The sequence below is a fragment of the Triturus cristatus genome, chromosome 5_2 (genome assembly GCF_964204655.1).
Source record: "Triturus cristatus chromosome 5_2, aTriCri1.1, whole genome shotgun sequence".
NCBI lineage: Eukaryota > Metazoa > Chordata > Amphibia > Caudata > Salamandridae > Triturus > Triturus cristatus.
This window is the reverse complement of record NC_140588.1, coordinates 385,078,580-385,099,729: the sequence shown is the minus strand read 5'-3', so window position 1 is coordinate 385,099,729 and position 21,150 is coordinate 385,078,580. Positions and strand designations below refer to the sequence as shown.

Sequence of the window (21,150 nt, the reverse complement as noted above, 5' to 3'; positions counted from 1 at the left end):
GCCACCTGGGGCTGAGTGCAGCTGACTTACCTGAACTCTGCTGCAGCTGCTACGAGTGCCCGTGGACGGGGCACACTCAAGAACTCTGAACTCTTCATGCCTGCTGGTGTGGGTAAGACTGGTTTCAGGCGTGTCAGACTGCTAGTGGGGCATAACATGGATTTTACCAATAGTGAACGGAGAATAACCATTACCCCTAATGTGAGGAGGGAGTGGGACAGGGAATCGCCATAGAAACACTAGAACCCCGTCCTCAAGGGGGATTGTGTGCTTGTATGTGAATATTGTATTTCTTATATTTCACCTTTGTGCTGCTAGTGGCAAAAAACTAAAGACTGATTTACTGCTGCTTTGAGCATTCTGAGTAGTGAGCCGTGTTAACTCCCCTGTGTCCACACGTCTTACCCCCGAGGGAGGCTTGGACTGCTCAGACTACGCCTACCCTGGCAGTCAAGTAAAGAAGGGGTACTTGGCCCAGTTGCTCAGAATCCATAGTAAGTCGAGTCCCAGGACATCAGGAGTAAAAGGCCTCAACCTCTACAGTTGGCTAAGGTAACCCATGCTTTTCCCGAGGTTTTCTGAAACAGATTTTGACATCCACAAATGTAAGTATCACATTATGCAAACATTCCCCTACTGTAGTTGTATAACTTTAAGGCACACGCTACAAAATACATATAATAGTACAATGTGTAATAACAACATAAAATTGTCTTTCTCTTATTAGATGATTTATTTTTTGCCACTTTGCCTCTTCTTTTTGAACCTGATTCATGCCTTAGCCAACACGTATTTCATCATCTTAGGTTATTCCCTACGACTTCATAAGGGCTGTCTGGCCTAAGATCTCTTAATGGCCATTCTTAAGTTTCCGGTTGGTATTCCGACTCGGACTGTCTGTTGTGCAATTCGCTATTCAAATCAGTATTGTGTGTCTGTACGCATATCAATATTCTACCAATCATAGATCCTTAAGTATAGTCACACCTTCCAAGCAATATCGATAACGGGAGAGTTCCTCTTCAGTATCGGTCCCATGATGTCCTGGCGTACAGAGGACAGGCATCTTTAGTTTGCTAATTTTCAACTCCTCCAACCACGCCACCCCCCCCCCCCCCCATTTTTTTCACCTCAGCCCCTAGCTGGAAAGTTGTGGGCCATCTGTCAAGCGGGACTCGAAAAAAAAGGGAGGTCCAAAATGTGTTTTCTCTTTTCATTTTTCCATAGGAAATTTAGACACTGTTACGGCCCAAACAGCTGAACGGCTTGGCAAAAAGCTAGATCTTGATCCAGAAAGAGTGCTTTTTGTGATTTGGATTAAATTCATTCAGTAGATTCTGAGCAAATAATGCTGAAAAACTTCACTTTCAAACTAACTTTTTTCAGAATAGGCTTGAATATGAGTAACTGGCGCAATGGGATCAAAAGTGTAGCGTAAGCACACAGTCCCTCTAACCAGCGGACACTGCTCTAGCCAGCTTTAGGGTACCGCTTGACTATATTAACTCCATAAACCTGAGGAATACGGAAATGCCTCATAAAATTCATAATACTGAACCAGGAGAATGTTTTTCGGTAGGCAACTGGCATTACTCAAACAATGCATCGAAAAATCCAAAAAACATTAACTGCTTAGAAACGTATAGTTTAATCCCAGGATCTAACTAACTGTGGATGCTTCCAATTAGTAGCCAGACAAGCATGCAATTGTAAACGCTCTTTCAAAAGGCATAAATATTCGAGTGCTCTAACACAATATGAAGTGCTCATATTTAACTCAAACCTATTAACCTTTTTGTTTGCAATACAGGGATTGTCTCTGTCAAAATGATTAACAAATGTCAACATCAGTGGCAAATGTCAACACCAGTACACAAATAACCCCTCAAACAAACAAACAAACACTTCAGCAGGATGAATTAAGCATGATGAGACCCCTTTCTTCTGCAAATCAAGTATGAACTGGTGGTGTAGACAGTCTGCATATGCCATAGTCTACGCACATGCCACATAGAAGCAGGGGACAGTGTGTGGGGGGCAACAAGAGAAGCAGCAGCATAGGTGGGGCACAAGGAGCTACCAGCATCTTGAACATCAGCTATCCACATGGGAATGAGTCAGAAAAGTTAATTTAGAAAACGGAGCTCAATCACTGCTTGTCCACCAGAAAGAGGCGGCTGCAGAATGGCAGAAAGTGATGCCTATAACAAAACTTGGTACTGGATTTTCTTGATGCAGGATTGACACTTCCAACAATTCTGTTGATGCTTATTTAGATTAACATGTACGTTAAACTGTTTCTGTACTTTATTAAATTGTTCCTGTTCTATGCTTTGCCACCATAAGCTACTTTCTTATGAATGATCTTAAAACAAGCTGGACAGCGATTATTTCAATATGGTTTTATGTGTTCTCTCAGGTTTTGTTTTCTAATGCAGTCTGAAAGCAGAGTGCAAATTCATGCTCTCTGCATGTCAGTAGTTGCAGATCCTTTAAGCCAGACAATAAGACACTGCACAACACTGTATCACCTTCATAAACAAGTGATAGTGTGGACAGTGGGGAGACATCATTCACCCCTGCAAAATGTAAACCTATGCAATATGACTGAGGGCTGACTAAAAATATGAACGACGCTTCAAACAAGCAATGGCTAAGGGGGACTAATCCACAGCAACCAACTGCAAAAGGGGGAATATGCAATGCTCTATTTATTGAAGCTTGGGACAAAAAGTGATGGCTTTCACCAGAACTACAATGTATCTCTAACAGGCAAATATGCCGTAGGCGAAAAAGTCACCTCAAGCGAGTCACAACTAGTTGATATTCTCTTGTCATCATAAAAATAAACTTCAAAGCAAAAAAGGGCTTATTCAAGACGTCACAACTTAGAAAAGACGACCAAGACACTTTACTTTGTGTACAAAAATTGATTCCACAAAATTATTTTTGGGGCAATCGAAGCTTTGATTTGTCACAAATAGATTCGAGTAAATACACCCTAACCAGAGAACACACCAACTCCAATCATTGTAAAATGCTGTAGAATACTAGAGATCACATTTTGGCTTCTGCTTGGATTCAGAAGTAATTTATTTGTCAAGAAATACATATTTGGATGTTTCCAGGTTATACAAGAGATGACCAAATGCCACCCTCTAGTAAGGATGAATAAGCCAGACTTATTATAAACGTTCTACTAATTATACCTAGTGACAACCCCACTTGTCTTTGCTTCCTCAATCACAACAGTGGCATCGTTTGTGATGTACAAAATGTTTATCAAAGTGGAAGACGTAGGTCCAATACCTAAGAGTCTTGTTGCAATTCCAAATATCAAATGCCTCAATCTATTTCTTCTCTGCTGCAACATGCTTTGCCAGCCAAACTATTATTATTATGCGTGATTTATAAAGCGCATGGCTACCTAAGATAGGTATCCCAGTGCTGGGCTCATCACAAAACATGGGTCAGACAAGAATGCTGTCCAGAAAGAGAAGGGGTTTAGGAGAATTAAAGGAGTTTGAACAGGCAAGTTTTAAGCAATTTGTGAAAGGTAGAGAGCGTGTGGCATGCTCTCAGCGTCAGTGGCAGAAAAGAAAGGAAAACACTCTGCCTCCTTGATGGGATTTTCTGACACTATGAATCACGGCCAACTCGAGGTAGATTGAGCACCACAAGCAAGAGGGTGAGTACAAGGACACCAGAGATCTAAGAAACAGCGGTTCAGAGTTGGATAGGCACTTATGCAAGTAGCATAAGGCCTTGAATTAAACACGTCGTTCAATAGGCCGCCAATGCAGGTCATGAAGCATACTGGCTGTAGAGGTGAACTGGTGATGAGGGGGGATGTTGCAGGAGTAGAGAATATCACCATAGTCCAGCCTGGAGATAACCAGAGCATGAAATACAGTTCTCTGGGTTGATGTAGGGAGACCGGTGAGAATTTTCTTGAGCCATGTCAGGATGCCAAAGCAAGTGGCCCGCACCTTCTTGATATGACGGCTCATATTTAGTATGTCATCAAGCCAGACTCCTACATTTTTCACTACCGGTAATGGAATGGGCGTATGACCCAAAGTCGTAGGCTACAAATGGGGTCCCCAAAGGTTGGGGAGATTGCCCACCAACAGGACCTCTTTCTTATCCCCATTTAATTTTAGAGAGTTGGGATTCATCCATGATGAGAATTGAGAGAGGCAAGTGTTGAGGGCTGTTGTACTATGATTATCCTTTGGAGACAGAGATTCCACGATTTGGGTGTCATCTGCGTATGAGAAAAGCATTATCTATTAGTATTTTATATTCAGGACCTTACTGCTTTATGGATCTCCCCTTTTTCAACTCGAAGGTTATTAAGGAGCAATCCATTTCCAAGTATAAACTTATTACGAGCTGATGTATTTAATGTAACAGTAATTGTGAAGCAAGTCCATAAGTCATTCAGCTTGCAACCCTGCACCAAAGCCATTGCCTACTACAGTAATCTGTGAGATTTATAAAAAATACCTGTTTAGAGCTTGTAGCAAAGTGTGTGACCACATGTTTTTCACAATAAATAAGCCAGGCCTACTGATTTTGTAATAATGTTCATAGTAAACAGATCAGGCCTATGGCACTGGGCATAAACTTTCCCAGTGAATCAATCAGGCTTACAGCCTTTATCATTGGCTTGGCGCCATAACCAACTCAGGCATACTGCATTGTGCATACGTTTTCCTACAAAATCACATACAGCCATGCAATTACACATGTATAACAAGCATTTGCAATGCAATAGGTCTCGCATTTGCGAGAGTTTGAGCTATTGGCATTGTAAATGACAATGCCTTTTATTTATGCGTTTGTTGAAAACCTGCAAGCTGTGCGTAAACAAGCAGTCTGTACTTATAGCCCTTGCTTATGAGAAGCAAAGCTGGCAGTCTCTCTCACTGACAGCCTTGCTTCTCGTAAGCAAGGACTATACGTACAAAGTGCGTGTTTATGCACCGCTTGCAGGTTTTCAAAACAAATGAATAAAAGGCATTGTCATTTACAATGCCAATAGCTCAAACTCTCGCAAATGCGAGACCTATTGCATTGCAAATGCTTGTTCTGAGAGGTAGGGACGGGCCTCTCCAGCCGTGTGCACCGAGCTGCAGACCCGCGTGCCGCTGCTCACATGTAAACCGAGCTGCAGTTCCCAGCATTGCAGGTGGGTGGGGAACTACAACCACATTATGCAGCCGCTGCTACTTACTGGTACTGAAAGGCTGCCCGATCAAACACGGCCATGTAGTTGGCAGACACTTGTTCGCCAATCGCAAATCTCATCCCAAACCACTCAGTGCTCACTAAAGACATCTCACCCAAGTCTGTGGATATATTCATGTAAACCCACAAAATAAACTAGTTGACACGAACACTGCCAAGAACGCCATTCACCTCAAAATTAAAAAATCTCCACATTAAGCAAGTCGTACAGCTTAATCATCGTGTAATCTACAAATGGCATTTAAATGTGTACGCATGAGACATACACTCATTTGGTTACTTTGGCTGAGAGACAACTGGATATATTGTGCAAGAACATCACCAAAAACAAAGACATGTTTAGTGGGATGCGCGACACGTTCATTGGAGCACCCCATCACAGTGAACGGAAGTACATGTACTTGACGTCTTTCCATACCCATGTAGAAGCGTTATAGAAAAGCAGTTTGGTTTTTTAATCTATGTACTGTTCAGTTTCCAGCGCTTTAAACACGTGCCACTCACTGACAAGTCCCAACACCATTATGAAAATACGAGGATACAAAATTTAACTGCGGCTAGAAAATCAAATGTTTATACCTGCATAGCATTTTACTACCCTGAATCAAATACCACATTAGCATAAGAAATACAAAATAACATTTTATTCAAGAAACACTAACGAACTGCAAATAAATCCAGCTGACTGAACTCTTTGCATTGCTAGAACTCCACAACCTCTCTGGGATGTTCAGTGAGGGGAATGCAGGCTCTCAAGCATGCGGTGGATCTGCAAGTCGGGAGTTCGAATCCTGGCGAGGCCGATACAGCCTACCATCCTCCTGAAGTCGGCACTGAGTTTATTACTAATAAGTTGGTTAACAGTAACATGATTTACAGCGTATAGAAACGGCAGGATTGCTGTATGAAGCGATACATAAAAGAAAATAGTAGTTTTACATAACCATTAGTGGGCTGTTCGGTGGTGTTAGCTAACCCCTGACGTGGTCAACGTTTCAGATCTGGCAACAGAATGCAGACCGTGTACACATGCTAAAGGCTTGTGAAGACCGCTTTTTAACAAAAAACGGTTTACGGCCTGAGCCTGGACCCTCAGGTGTTCGTGAGTGCATGGCTCTAATTAGCGCTCTTGCAACTGAGATAAGTAGTTTCTGGCTGTCAGATAAAGAAAGATTTACGAGCGTTGTAGGTGGTGTTGTATTGCAACAAATGAGTCTGTAGAAGGATTTTGCAAATAAATACATCGCCACATTTGTAGTCTATCCCAAGCTCTAGATATATGTCACTTATGAAAAGGGAAATGTGGGGTATTCAATACCAGTGTACCCCCCTTCATTGTACTTTAATCAAGATTAAGAGCCCAGGTCTCCCAGTAAGCGATTCTCATGTGACATACGAAAGGCTCCTCACAAAAGACAACCCAGCCCTCTTTCAGGAACACTCACCAACTCTCCTAGCTCTGCGGAAAGCCAACTGTGCCCACGGCAGCCTCCATGTTAATTAATTGAATTCACCAGCACAGCTACACGTTCAAACCTCCATTCATACTTTGCACACGCTAATTTAACCGACCTCAAAAAACATTTAACCTGGCTTTTGAATTAGGTACAGAAAGTGACTAGGGGGTAGGAGCAGGCATGCGGACATGCCACCAACAGTGGCCCCGTTTTCACCGCAGCTGAAGGTCACTGCTCCAGCCTGGTAGTCGGCAACTTCAAAGCAGTTTTCAGACCTGCAAAGCAGTTTTTAGACCTCCCACCAAAGAAGACGCAATTGTTGATGGGAAGCAAGACTAATAGCCCAACATTAATGTATGCCAAGACGTGGTAAAGTCATGCAAGTTGAAATGGTGGTGCTGGGACCCAGGCACTTGACTCTACAGCAAACGGCAGAGTGATTATATAACAAGAGCATACTGCAGCCAGCCACAAACAGATAGACCTGCCTTCTAGTTTCGTGCAGGCATCGAGATAAAGTAGTACTTGCCACCCATTCCTCTGCAGTGCCACTGCCTGTGGTAAACACAGGAAACGTGCAATTGACAGATAAGAGCGCCTCGTGCACCATGAGCATATGAAAGAATCACGTCTGCCTTGGCAGCTCAAAAGACTGGTGGCGGTAAGGAAAAAGCATTTAATGTAACCAAGAGCAACACAGAACAGTAAGTGTTGCGGGAAACCGGGACACGGCGCACAACAGTGGGCGAACGGCTGGTATGATGGGGCATAAGAGCAGTCTGGGAAAGCAGAGGATGGGCTTCTTGTGCTAAGAGCTAGCTGCCATGAAAGCGTTTAGGAGCAGCTACACCACCTCAACACACAAATGTGACTGGAGAACACCATCATGTGTGCTTGGCACCCCACATGCACTAAACAAACCATTACAAAGGAATCATTTACAATTAAGCTAAAACGAGCTAAAAAATAACCGATTAACGTTGCTCTCCTTGTCTGGCAAATACCACGCACGCGGACAATTAACAACGACGTCGTGCATCAGTAACAGCATCATTAGTGAAAGCGCAGAGGGAGTCTGGGCGCATGCTCAGATCACCAGAGAAAACACGCCGTGAGCGTGCACATCGGCTGTCTGGGAAAATGCACATCTCCATCCCCCTTCGGCACAGAAACCGATGACTATAGGTCTCGCCAAGGCGAGCAGCGCATGCACTGCGTCGCTAGGCGAGACCTAAAAATCACATCTGGCAAACCAAAATATCATCTCTCCTAAGAGGGCCAAACAATGGTTATCTCAGCGCAAAAGTTCTATCCCCAGGGTTTGTGAGAAGGGGTAACCAACATCAAATTCCTCATCTACTACAGTAATCTGTGTGATTACAGTAAATGAAATAGCTCTCTTCAAACTTTAATACAGAGTAATAACAATCCACCATTAAATGTGCATTGACTTTAATATATGCTTTTCACAATAAACAAGTATGGCATAATGCCTTTATCATAGCTTTTATCAATAAATAGATCAGGCCTATAGCTTGATCAATGACTTGCCACCATAACCAATACAGTCCTGGTGTATTGGGCCGAAGCTTTCCTACAAGGCAAAAAGTGCAAAACAAGTACTCTTTTTCATTAAAAACACACAACCTCTGCCCAATCAAATGTTGTACTCAATAAACACAGCATGTGGACAGAGCCTACATTCCTGACTCAGTAGTACTTCTGAAAGCTCTTTTTCAGCTCTGTGAAGCCAGACCTAAAAAGGCACTGAAAACAGCTATCAAGTGAACAACTTAAGCTCTACACTTGTACATAAATTCAGCATGAACCAAGTCCCTCATAGTTCCATTTATTTTTTAAAACGTCCCTGTGAGTCATTTTTGTTGATACACTTTGCACTTCCATGGTAGTAAGTCTTTTTCATTATTCCTCCTACATTACCACTGTTTATTCACTTTTTATTCAAACTGCACTTTGGTTATTGAACTGATGTTTTCTTCCTATAATGGAAAATAAATACAGGTTTAACTTCTAAGAAAAAGGGAGTGATAATCAACAAATATGTCACTTATGTTGATGGAAGAATTCTTATACATTCCCTTTTATAAGAAACAGAATACAGTTACTGGAATGCCTTCTTACCTGTTACAGCAATGAGCGCTCCAAATATTTTAATTAAGGCTAGAACGAAAGATATTCCAAAGTACCCAGTGAGTGAAAAGAAGAAAGCATATCCATATGTTTGAACAGGGTTCTGAAAGAAAACAAAAAAAAATATGTGCTTGATTTACAAAAAATAAATTTAAAAAATCACATTGGATATGGCCAGTGGGCATTAACATTAAAAAGCAACAGCTGTGATACCACAATATTTATGTTTTAAATCATTATGTTTCGTATATATAATTCACGTTATTTGGCAAAATCTGACTTTGTCAACTTGATACATATGTATACCCTACACAATACTATCTTTTATCTTGAGAAAGGTTGAAATAAAGGCATAACTAAGAAAATATTATTTTAAAACCATGTTTATGCCTTAATTTTTCCGAAAGATTAAGAGTTGTTGTCTTCAAAATGTGGTGCCCAGTACAAAAAGCTTTTTCTACGAGTAAGAAGGAATTATTTTAGGAATAGTTTTTAATTTACACATAAATTACTAATGAGAATGGCGAGAAAATGAGAATGGCTGGGAGCACTAATGAAAAGTGTGGAGCCTTGCGTGAATGTTTAAGGACACGCCATGCAGATGTTGTGATTGACCACCAAGTAGCAGATTAATAGGGTTTTTCACATATATCTGTGAGAGTCGAGAACATCTCATACCTAAGTGTACCTGATGTAACTAATGTGAGATGTGGGGTGACTCGCTATGAAAACCAAAAAGTGGCAGGGGAAGGGCTCTAGCAGTGGTAATTCTCCATGGCTCAAATTAATACAAGCATTCCAACCCGCATTTCTTTTGTTTTTCTGTGAATTACAAATTCACAATATGTGCTTCTGAAGGGGTGACATGAACGGCAAAACTGTTTGAGCGAAGAATAGAATAATTCAACGTTTTCAATGTATAGCAAGTTACACACGAATTGGGTACATAAATATGCATTAAAAAACAATATTTGTGAATTGTAAACATTTCTTGAATATTTCTATAGAATGGTTACACTATGTACAATGTGAATTTAAGATAAATAGTAGGTTACTCACATCTACAGCTTAAACTTACCCACTACATTACAACTTTGATTCAGCATTCTAAGTAAATTGTTTACATTGTCTTTAGCGTTCAATGTAGAAGTGCCTTAATGCCATCATATCCCACCGAAATATTTAGCAATACATGCCTGGATGTTCATCTCACTCTACAGTCACAAACCTTTTGACCATTCCTGTTGCTAGCTTTAAAAGTTACCTTACTTATAGTTTTGCCAAGTATGCGTTATTCCTATAGAACCCTTTCCAATTAATATTTGCCTTTTTCGAACAGACTCGCAGCCTATCTTAAAGGGTACTACAAACATCTTTATGTCTGAGAACAATACTGAGCCTTTAGTTATCTCCCTACGGATTGTCATTCTGTAATGGAATGGCCCTCTGAGGCATGACGAGACCCGTTTTGTGGTGTTTAATGTAAATGATCAAAGGAGAAGAAAGGAGTCATTTAAATTATGATGCTACGCTCAACCCTAAAGCACCAGAAAATATTACAAGAATATTTACCTTTGAACAGAAAGCTACAGCTGGGCTTAATCCACTTGTGGTAGTTAGTCCAAACAAAATATACACAAAACCTATAGAGTAGGAGTACAAAACCTGTAATAAATACAATTAGGCAGATGTTAAAAAGATATCAACTCTTAAGTTAAAAGAATCATACATGATAATGACAACACACTTTTAGATTAAAATGTATGAGCTGTTTCTAGGACCTCAGGGTGGATTCTTCACTCTTACATTGGATAATTGCCCAATAGTCACAAAGCACGGGAAATATCTGATGTGGCTCAGAGGGCCACTCAGCAAAGCATTAACTGTAGATGAACTTGTTAAGCAAGACTATTGCTTGTTACCAGGCCTACTTCAATCATATGCGTACTCCATAGTCTAAAACTAATGGACAAATGGTCAACTATTACCATAGTATGTGCCTCCTTAATACTACGGATAGTTCTTGTAGATATGAAGGTCTTAATTGTCAGAACCTCAATGAACCTCCAAATCCTAATGATGGTATAGGTCTTTGGCCACTTGTATAGAGCTGAAAATGACGTTCTATAGAGCCAAAGCAAAACATGTTATGGTGGTAGAGAGAAGTAGTATTAGACTCTCCTTTGGCTCTGACCAAACATCATTGAAAAGGTTTGCCCATTTTGATTATATTGCCAATATGCTAGCCTTGCCTTTTTCTGCTCCTTACAAATGGAAAAAGCAGAAGCACAAATAATGTTCTTCAGTCGTACTAAAGAATGCTTTGGTGGTTATTGCGTTGGTTGGGATAGAGTTGTTGAGAGCATAGAGAACAAACCGTAGAGCAAAATGAATCTAGGGGCTGGAGATTTAAGAATATTATTTCTAAAGATGCCTACTTGCAATAAAATTAAGGTGCTGGTCATTTAATTTTCTTCATCTAAAAGCAGGAGCAGAATGTCACAAAAATGTATACTTCTGCAGCAGTTTTGGCTCCAACACATGCAGCTTGGAGCAATGAATTGTAAGTGAACAAGAGACCTACGGCTATATCATTTGCCTATATAAATAGAGAGATAACCAAACTAAACGTGTTAAATAGTTGTAATCAGAAAAGATGCACCCACAAAAATACCTGGTTTCTAGAGGCAAGAGCACTGGAGATAGATGCATGTGACTCCTGAAAAGCACTATTTAAGTAATGATATACAAGGAAATCTAATAATAGCCCATTAGCTACCAGTAGTGGTTGGTGCATTAGTGCAGGTGAGGCCTCCATTTCCAAATGACCTAGACAGCACTAGTGAGTAATAAAACCAATGAAATCCGCTGAATTGCACAAAACAAACTGCATGCTTGTGTGGTACCTCCAGAGATAGGCCTAATAAAGAAGAAGGCATTAGGGGCAGTCACTAATTACTGCAGACCAGAAGTTTTAGAGTGCTTAGTTGACAGCACAGGGCAAGCCAGGAACACACAAAGGTCAGATCTGGAGTGCTGCTTGGCTGTCTTTTCTAAAGAACCGCTCTCTCAGCCAACTATGAACTTAGCAAATCAGCTTTCACCTGCTCAACAAAGAGTGTGCAAGAGATGGATTGGAGAGGTCCATCAAGAGGATAAGTGACCATGGTGGACTTGTGGGGCCTGTATTGATCCTCTCACAATCTGATACTGGCACCGGTTCTGCTTGAGCATATGGTCATGAGAAGAGGAGGGACAAGGTGGCCGAAAACCACCATGTGGATACCCACATGGAATACCTCATCATGGAAAGAACACAGAGGTTTAAAAGTTGAAGAGAACAATCACACAGCAGAGAGAACTGGTAAAATCAATCAACTGAGGAAGGAGGGTGTTGTGGCAAGCTAGTGTGTCTGTATATGTATCTGCCTCTACTTGTGCATGTGTCTAAGTGTGTGTGTGTGAGGGAGGGGTATCCACACCAAAACACCCATTATTTGAAAATGTTATTTTCATTAGGGGAATGATAATTATACATTCAAGCTCATCCAACAACTAAACAATTGCCTCCAATAGCTGACCAGACAGTTATGCAAGCAAATACCCTGAATAATATAACTATACATTATATATGCATGAAAGCAAAGGAAGATAACATACATATTCATAACTAGACAAGAAAACACAACACAAGGGGGAGGACAAAAGGACGTTGAAAGTCAATTCAACATCCGCTGAAAATACATTCTATTTCTGTGGCCCCTATTGTTTTCCAGTAGGATCGGCAGGCCTGTTTTTGTGACCCCCCTATTGCTACCAAGTAGGACCTGTAAGACTCAGATTGGCTGCCTAACCTAGTTGGGAGAAGAAGGAAAGCAAATCATTTGAGATACAGGCAATTAGTGCCATTTGTCAGACTCCAGTGGAAAAGGCTCAGTCAACTGTTCTTGAGTTAAAATTTAGAGTAAGTCCTATTGCATTCTGTATTAGTCATACTATTAATAAATAACTCAACGAAGAAACAAAAATGACTAATAGAAACAGAACCAAGTTGCTAAACTGAAAAAATACAGATGGGATATAGAATCAGGGCTTCATTTTAAGACACAATGTCCAACCAGTGAAGAAGGTGTAATTGGCTCACCCACCACCAGTGTATCACATCAAAAAAACAAAACCAAATTGGCTAATGGAGGGTTAGCAAGAAACAAAGCATCCAGACACCAATCTGATTTGGAGGCTACTCTCGAGAATCCGAGGAAGGAGCAGAAAGTCAGAGTGGGCAGCCTGACCAGCACAGCAGAAAAAAAACATCCCTATCGACAAGATGCTCTGCTTATTCTCAACATCCATTAAGAAAATACACTCAAATTAAAGGTGTTCAGGGCTTGTCTGAGTACCAAGGTTCAGACTACTAATGAAATTTGCTTCAGCCTTAAGAGAGATTACTAAAAATGCTTGTGAGAGTTGCAAGTCCTGAGGAAGCTCAGTCTTAAAGAATGGTGACCAATTTTTAGATCAGGCCAAAACGTGCACAGTCATGCTTTCTTATGTCGAACACGGCAGTAGCTTTGTCCGCAAAGGGAAACGTCTATTTGCTTAGGGAGGGCTGGTTGATATGGGGATGGAAACTTGACAGAGAACATAAATCATGCACTAGGATGCAATCCATGGTGACATCCCAGGTACATCCCAAGGTACTTGGTGAACGCCGCACGATTAAACAGAGCAGTGGGAAGGGAGAAACTAAAACCCTTGAGAAGAATGGTCTCTCAGAACAATAGAATATTGCAAAAGATGTCTTCTTAGTATGTACTCCCACACATTCTCACCTAAACGGCTGATAGAATGAGTCCAATGTGACCATTCGGAGGAGGTTAAACTGCATGGATTCAGAAAGGTACAAAGACTTCCTTTTTACTTTTCCACTGCAAAGAATCCGGAGTAGAACCCTTAGATCCTGTCTTCCAACCTCTAACATTTAAGGTCTTATCTAGAACTGTCCCAGACTTATGTTTAGTCAGCTGATCACTAGCCAACTCTGGGAACATCTTCCTCTGCAGAAACTATCAATGGGTTATATACCCTGAGAGAAGAAATATTGGAAATCAGCATTAAAAAAGAATTAGTAAACTTCCAAAAGGTTCTCAAAAAACCTTTGAGAAAGATAATACAATCAGTGGATATTTAGTGTGAAAATCAAGACTAGAGTACTATGCAATCAAGTACAATGCACAATAAGACAAGAGCACTGGAACAAGAAGGCTGTATTACAGAAGTCTTTTTTGTTTTTAAACTTTGAAGATCTTGATCAAGAAAAGCTGACTCCATTAAGCTGATATACCTGAACATTTGCCCAGAGCACATCCAAATAAATGAACTGCAGAAGAGCTACCAATATGAATGAACCTTTTACAGAAGAAGAATGGGGGAATATAGTAAAATATTTATCATTTACAAAGGTCCAAGGAGAGATATACAAACATTCTTATTGAGATACTAGTACGACAATTGAAAAAGGTGCTTAATGTTTTAGTTTGTGGTGGCAAACCTCTTCTACTAAATGCTCAGATATCAGATTTTCTCAACACATCTACAGAAGTCTGATACCTTGGGATACAGGTACATAACACACTATAGCTATAACCATCTTAATGATATATTATTATTAACAGAACATAGATGGCAGAAGATGCTAACTAGGGGTGGGCGGAATTTGCGTAGTCGCGCTACGCAAAGCTCCTCGAAATGGTAAACAATCTCCACGAGCACGCAGAAAATCCGCAAACAGGCGGAATTGCTTGTTCGCAATGCTTTTTTCCTGTTCGCGAACCCTGTTTGCGTGCTCGGGGGAAATATCTTGCGAACACGCATTTTGAGAACGTGAACAAGCAAAAAAACTCAGCAAATCTGCGGAACGCAGAATTTTGGGCAATTCCGCGTTCTTCATGGACGCAAAATTACCCAAATTCCGCGAGCGGAACAGAATTTACCGCCAAGGCCTAATGCTAACCTGCTGAATGCCCTCTTACCATGCTATGGCAGAGAAGCGATGTCATAGCTGGGTGTGGAGGCCTATGTGCCTCACATTGGCTTTGAGCAGTCGGCGAGAGGGATGTGGAATGAGCAGATAGAGCAAATTGGGATTTTCAGAATTCACTTGGCTGCGGAGCATTAAAATTGCAAGGATCAAGGACTCTGGATTCCAGAAGCAACCAGCGACAAGGCTGAGCCTATGCAGGAAATTGTAGAAGCTTCGAGCCCCTTATCTGACTTCCACAAAAAAGAAAGCAGCATAAATGCCTAAACTGAATACAGTTTGAGGTTGGGCAGTGGCCTATAGCTGCTCTCCATCTAAACTTAGGAATTACTCAGAGTTCCCAGCTCTTGTTCTTCATAATGTCTGCAGCACTCTAAGCTTGTGAGCATTTGGCTATCACCAATATGTAGTGTCCCCCTGTGTCTGGACAAAGCTATGCTTCTCTGAGAAGCTCTAGTGAGAATGAAACATGTCAGGAGCTGCTTTAACTCATACTTGGTTGGCTTGGATGTTATTATAGCACTGTGTCTAAAATGTAAATAGTTAAAGTCCTTTGTCATTTTGCATCTAGGTATGCTCTGTAGCCAAATATTTGCTATAAAAATGGAGAAAAAAATGTAATGCTTTTTAATAGCATTTTAGGAGCTTCTTGTTTTAATCTAAAGAATATTTTCTAAACAGCTCATAAATTCCCCATTAACCATTATTTTACCTTCTTTTGACTGTTTCTCGCCACCACAAGAAACTATGCAGAATGATTACGAGCGGATGTTACTGTCAGATTGAAAATGTACTCATAGAAGGCAAAGCAAATGGTGCATTATTTTTACAGCTGTGAACAAACATGGTGCACCGGAAGCGCTTCAATTATTCCTTGTACAAACTTACCAGGCTGCTACTAGCAGGGTAGCCTCACAGAGCCTCTACTTGATTCCTCAAAGAGAGCAAAGCAAATGCAAAAGCTCAGTGTTACAACCCTTATATACAAGGTGCAGCTGTGATAAAACACAATTTTCACATAATGGTGAGGCTTGAGCTCACCATTTATATCTGGGCCAATATAGTAAGTGGTCAATGGAAAACATGTCAGCCCCTAGTGTGACAACCCAGAAGGAATAAATTATCAGGCACATTTGTACACTGAGGCTGTCCAACCTGATCTGACATCTGAAGAAAAATGTTAAACAAAACAACTCACACCTCGGGGTTGAGGGGGAAAGGTCATCTGATTATTACAGAAAGCTTAGGGCCAGTAACAGTTCAACCATTTCAAAGTAAAAAACAAGTTATCTAATAAATTTAATTAAACACATTTTAAATTTGCTGGCTACACTACAGTCATGAATGCATTTTCATTCATTTGAGAAGTTGTTAGAAGCTAAAACATCTTTCCTATTTATCCCTCCTTTTTGTTGGCTGTTCACTCCCACAGGCCAGAGTCTGTTTCCTTTTGACTATCTTTTGACATCTGCCGGGTGTAATTACAGCGTGTGATGCCAGGGGTTTTCATTGCACCAAATGTTTCCATTAACAACAGCTCCATCTGCTATTTTTTAAAATAGAAAATATTATATCCTTGAGTTTTTTTTGTAGTATTTATGCTAAATTATTTCAAGAAATGGCTATATAAAAACTCGCATGGAAATCAAGATCACACAGCATTAGTCAAAGGAACGTGAAAACACTGGCGCACACACGAAAGTCTAAAGCAGACACACAACCACACTCACTCACAGGCAGCCATCACGTGTGTGCACGTGCACGTAAACACACTGCTTCCTGCTTTCAAAGAAGGGAGTTTAAACAGTATGATTCAAAATATGCTAACTCACGCATGCAGGGTTTGGTTCCATGACTTTTCACAGATTAATCCTATGATTAACTTTTTTTCAAACAGTTCAACACAGTTTCATGTGAGCAGTTGACACTAGCGCTTTGTGTTTTCACTCGTTGTGAACTTTTCTGTAAACAGCTGTAATTTTTTTGGGGAGGGGGGGGGGGGGGGGGGACTTTTTATTGGTTTACAACAAAAATCGGATATCGGCACAAGCAGTACAAAGTTACCAGGAGATTTCCCCCCACTTCTACTAATATTAGCAATGCAACTTCCACGAATAGACAAAATAAAAATCAGTAGTCATTACATCCAAGCCACATCTGATCCCTCAAAGGAGGAAATGCTACCCAAAGGACCCTGAACATAATGTGATAAGTAGAGTGAATTAGGGAATGGCGAAGACAATACAGCTAAGGGGGAGAAGCCATCACCTCCGCCGTCAACTGGGACATCAATGTTAGTCCATCTCTCCGGAGCTCCACCGTCGGGGAGATGAAGATCTTCCCTCTATATTTATTCCATCGTTCCCATTTTTGATCCCATTTCCTGGGGCAACCTCGACTCTTAAACAGAGACTTCTCTGCAATCATTGCGGTGTCCATATCCTTTGCCCAATCGACTAGGAGCGGGACCGCCTCCACCCCCCATTTTTGCACAATATATTGTTTTGCAATGACAAAGCCCATCGAGGCCCAAGTCTGTTCGGCTTGGGATAGGTCAGTTGCCCCCCAAATATTAAACAGGCATAGTAGGGGAGATAGCTCAATGGACTTATCGCTCGCCCTCGCGAGCTGGTGGACAATCTTTCCCCAGAATCCATGAATTCGGGGGCATTCCCGTAATATGTGATAATAGGTACCCATTTGATTGCAATGGCGGAGGCAGAGTGGGTCACTGCGTCTACCTATTTTGAACAATAATGTGGCATCAAAGTAGACCTGGCGAAGTATCTTAAGTTGGAGAAGTCGCATGGAATAGCAACTTCACGAGGGGAGGCCAATGCGTCCCGCCACATGTCGTCCTCCATCTCCCCCAAATCCCTTTCCCAGCCCACTCGTAATTTTTGCATCGGGTCTACGCGGTTGCTAACTACTTTCTTATATGTGAGTGAGATGGCTTTGCGCTCCATGGGATCCAACACCAACCGGTCCTCCAAGGGGGAAGAAGCGGGGAGGGGGCCCTCCTTCGGTAGAGCAGAAAATACAGCATGCCTGATCTGAAAGTATCTAAATGCCTCAGATGGAGCCAATTGGTATTTCGTCTGTAGTTCTGTGAATGTGGCCAACCTCCCCTTTGCCCAAATATCCCCGAGCGCAGAGATCCCGATGTTATCCCATTTGCCAAACCCCGAGCATGTACTAAGGTGACCATGAATATCGGGTTCCCATAGGGGAGTCGCTTTCGTCAAACGATTATGCCATCCCAACTTTCTGTTGACGCTATGCCAAGTCTTGACCGTCCGTGCCGTGGGCCCGGTTAAGTTGAGTTTACGAGGATTAGTATATAATGCTCTATTGTAACTGCCCCTTCCCATTAACCAGTGGTCTGTAAGGAAGTTAGGGTCATCATGAGGACCAAAAACCCATCTATTAAATGCGATCAACTGGGACGCTTGATAATAAAGTCGTAAATCCGGTAAACCGATGCCCCCATCATACCATCCCATGGTAAGCTTGTTCATCGCAATTCGTGGAATACGGTCCTCCTACAGCAAGCGCCGTATTATACCATCTATTTGGGAAAAAGTATCTGGAACAGGGTTCGGGGTATTTTGCAAGGCATAAAGAAAGCGCGGAAGTGCCAGCATTTTAAATAAGCACGCCCGCCCCAGGAGAGTCAGGGGGAGAGAACGCCAATGGAGGGCATCCGACCTAAAACGCTGAAGAGGGCCGAGCAGGTTTTTTTTCAAAGAAGAGGTCGACCCCTGGGGTGACGAAGATACCTAAATACTGAAAACCCCGAGCGGCCACCGCAATCTCATAGCCCCGGGGACTGGCCGGGGGAGCACCCCATAATGCATACGTCTGGGATTTTGACCAGTTTATACAATATCCAGAATGATCACCGAAGATGTGGAAAATATGGAGCACCCGCCGCAGAGAGCGTGCGGGGGAAGCCAGATTCAAGAGAATATCATCTGCACAGAGTGAGATCCGGTCCTCATGAGTTGCCGTCCACTTGAGCCCACGTATCCCCGGGTCACCCCGAACCCACACCGCAAGCGGTTCCAACACTAAAGCGAAGAGTAGTGGGGACAAGGGACATCCATGCCTCATGCCCCGATAAAGAGTGAAAGTGGCAGAGCGATGATTATTGACAACATGTGCCGTGGGTTGGGTATACAGGAGTCGGATCCAGCGTATCCATTTGGGCCCAAACCCCATGTGGGTCAAGACGGCAAAAAGAAAATCCCACTCGATGGTATCGAATGCCATAGAGGCATCCGTTGATAATAGGATCGCGTCTTCTTCTAAAGTGGGAATCCCACCAAGAACCCCATGTACCCGTCGCAGATTTCGAGGCGTGTTTCTCCCCGGCATAAGGCCGTATTGATCCGGATGGACCAAGTCCGTTATATAAGGAAGAAGTCGATTTGCCAAGAGTTTAGCCAGGATCTTGGCCTTGACCGTCCGAAGAGAGATAGGACGATATGATGCACAGTCCTCGACAGGCTTATTCGGTTTGTGAATGACCACAATGGCTGCAGTTCGGATATCTGCGGGGCCCGACTTGAAACATTCAGTGTATAAAGTCAATAGGTGTGGTGCGAGGAGTGAAGACATGGGTTTAAAAAGCTTGTTGGGGAGCCCATTGGGACCCATGGCCTTACCTGATCGGACACTCAGTATAGCCTTCTGAACCTCCTCTACCGTAATGTCTGCCTCCAGGGTATCCTTATCCTGGGGGGAGATGGTAGGAACATCAATAGTGACTAGGAGGTCAGCCGAAAACGGGGCCTGGGTTGTAGATGAGCTAGTATAGACCTCCTCGTAATGGGCGGCAAAGGTGTCGGCTATCAGTTGAGGGTCAGTGAGAGGCGTGCCCACCGGGTCAGCTATAGCATGTACCCATCTGGCAGCTTGTTCCCTCCGCTCAAGCCACGCCAAGAGCTTGCCTGTGCGCTCATCCTGCTCATAACTCCTGTGACGGGAAGCCAGAGAGTTTGCCATGGCACCCTCAAAAAGAAGCTGTCTATAATCCTGCCTCTTGATCGCAAGGCTGTGTAGGGATGCGGGGTCAGGATCTCGCGCAGTCGACTCCTCCAGAGCAGAAATATCCGCCTCTAATTCAATCGCCCTCCTAGACCATTCCGCCCTGTGGCCTACCACTAATGACAACGCCTAACCCTTAATGACTGCCCCAAAAGCCCCCCACAGTGTCACTGCCGAATCAACAGTGCCGACATTCTCAGCAAAGTAATATTCCGTGTCCTTACAGAGAGTCTCTTTGATATGCAGAATCTTGAGTGTCCAGAGCTGTACAGTGAGAAAATATTGGTGACCCGTACGGCGGAATCCCAAGGTCGCCAGAACAGGCGAGTGGTCAGAAATCCCACGGGCCAGACAACCGGATCCCGTAAAAACATGAACATCTTGGCCATGCGTGAACATGTAATCAATCCGTGATTGGCTACCGTGTACTCCCGACTGGAACGTAAAGCGTGTGTGCAGCGGGTTGAACCACCTCCAAAGATCTACAACCCCCAGGGCATTCGCGAATTTCAACAATTGTGAATCCCTAGGTGGGTCCCCCCGGGGCGGGAGACGGTCCTAAGAACCATCCATCAGCAGATTAAAGTCCCCTCCCAATATTAACACCCCCCAACGGCAGCTCCAGCGGAAGGGTGCCCACATCTCGCAGCGTCTGATGCTGCAATCCTGGAGGGGCATAAACAGAGACAACATTAATGACTTGGCCCTGTCAGGAGCCAGTCATTGCAGCATATCTGCCCTGAGGGTCAGTCCAGGTGGCATGGAGGATATAGGAACAGCCCCTCCGGAGCCAAATCCCCACCCCTCTGGGACCAGAGGTGAAGCCGGAGTGAACCATAAGGCTGTAACCTTTCCTATTCAGGGCCTTACAAGATTTCCCCACCTGATGAGTTTCCTGTAGCAACAGCAGATCAAGCTCAACCCGCTTAATATACTGCAACACAACGCCCCTCTTGATTTTGTCCTCCAAACCATTAACGCTCCACGTGGCCGCATTCAGCTTAACACCTTGGGTCATCGCGGCAAGTCAATAAGAACCAAATAGTCCCAAATTATCAATCGAGGCCGAAGACAGCCAAAGGGGATGTCACATATGTCATGAAAAATTGCACTGCTTGTGTGATTGGAGAGATCAGCATTGGAATGTACCAGTATCCAACGTGAAAAAAACATACTAAACAAACCTCCATCCTCCCAATG

At 42.7% G+C, this 21,150-nt stretch overlaps 1 protein-coding gene across 4 annotated transcripts in view; it reads right to left on the bottom strand.

Moving 5' to 3' along the window:
• Positions 1–21,150, bottom strand: part of SLC35B3 (solute carrier family 35 member B3) — a 320,376-nt gene that overhangs the window by 37,757 nt on the left and 261,469 nt on the right. For all 4 annotated transcript variants that reach the window (XM_085607241.1, XM_085607242.1, XM_085607243.1 and 1 more), the window contains 2 exons: positions 10,434–10,526; positions 8,853–8,964 (listed from right to left, as the gene is read on the bottom strand). In XM_085607241.1, coding sequence (XP_085463367.1) covers positions 8,853–8,964; positions 10,434–10,526 — 205 coding nt within the window. The remainder of the gene's footprint in view (positions 1–8,852; positions 8,965–10,433; positions 10,527–21,150) is intronic.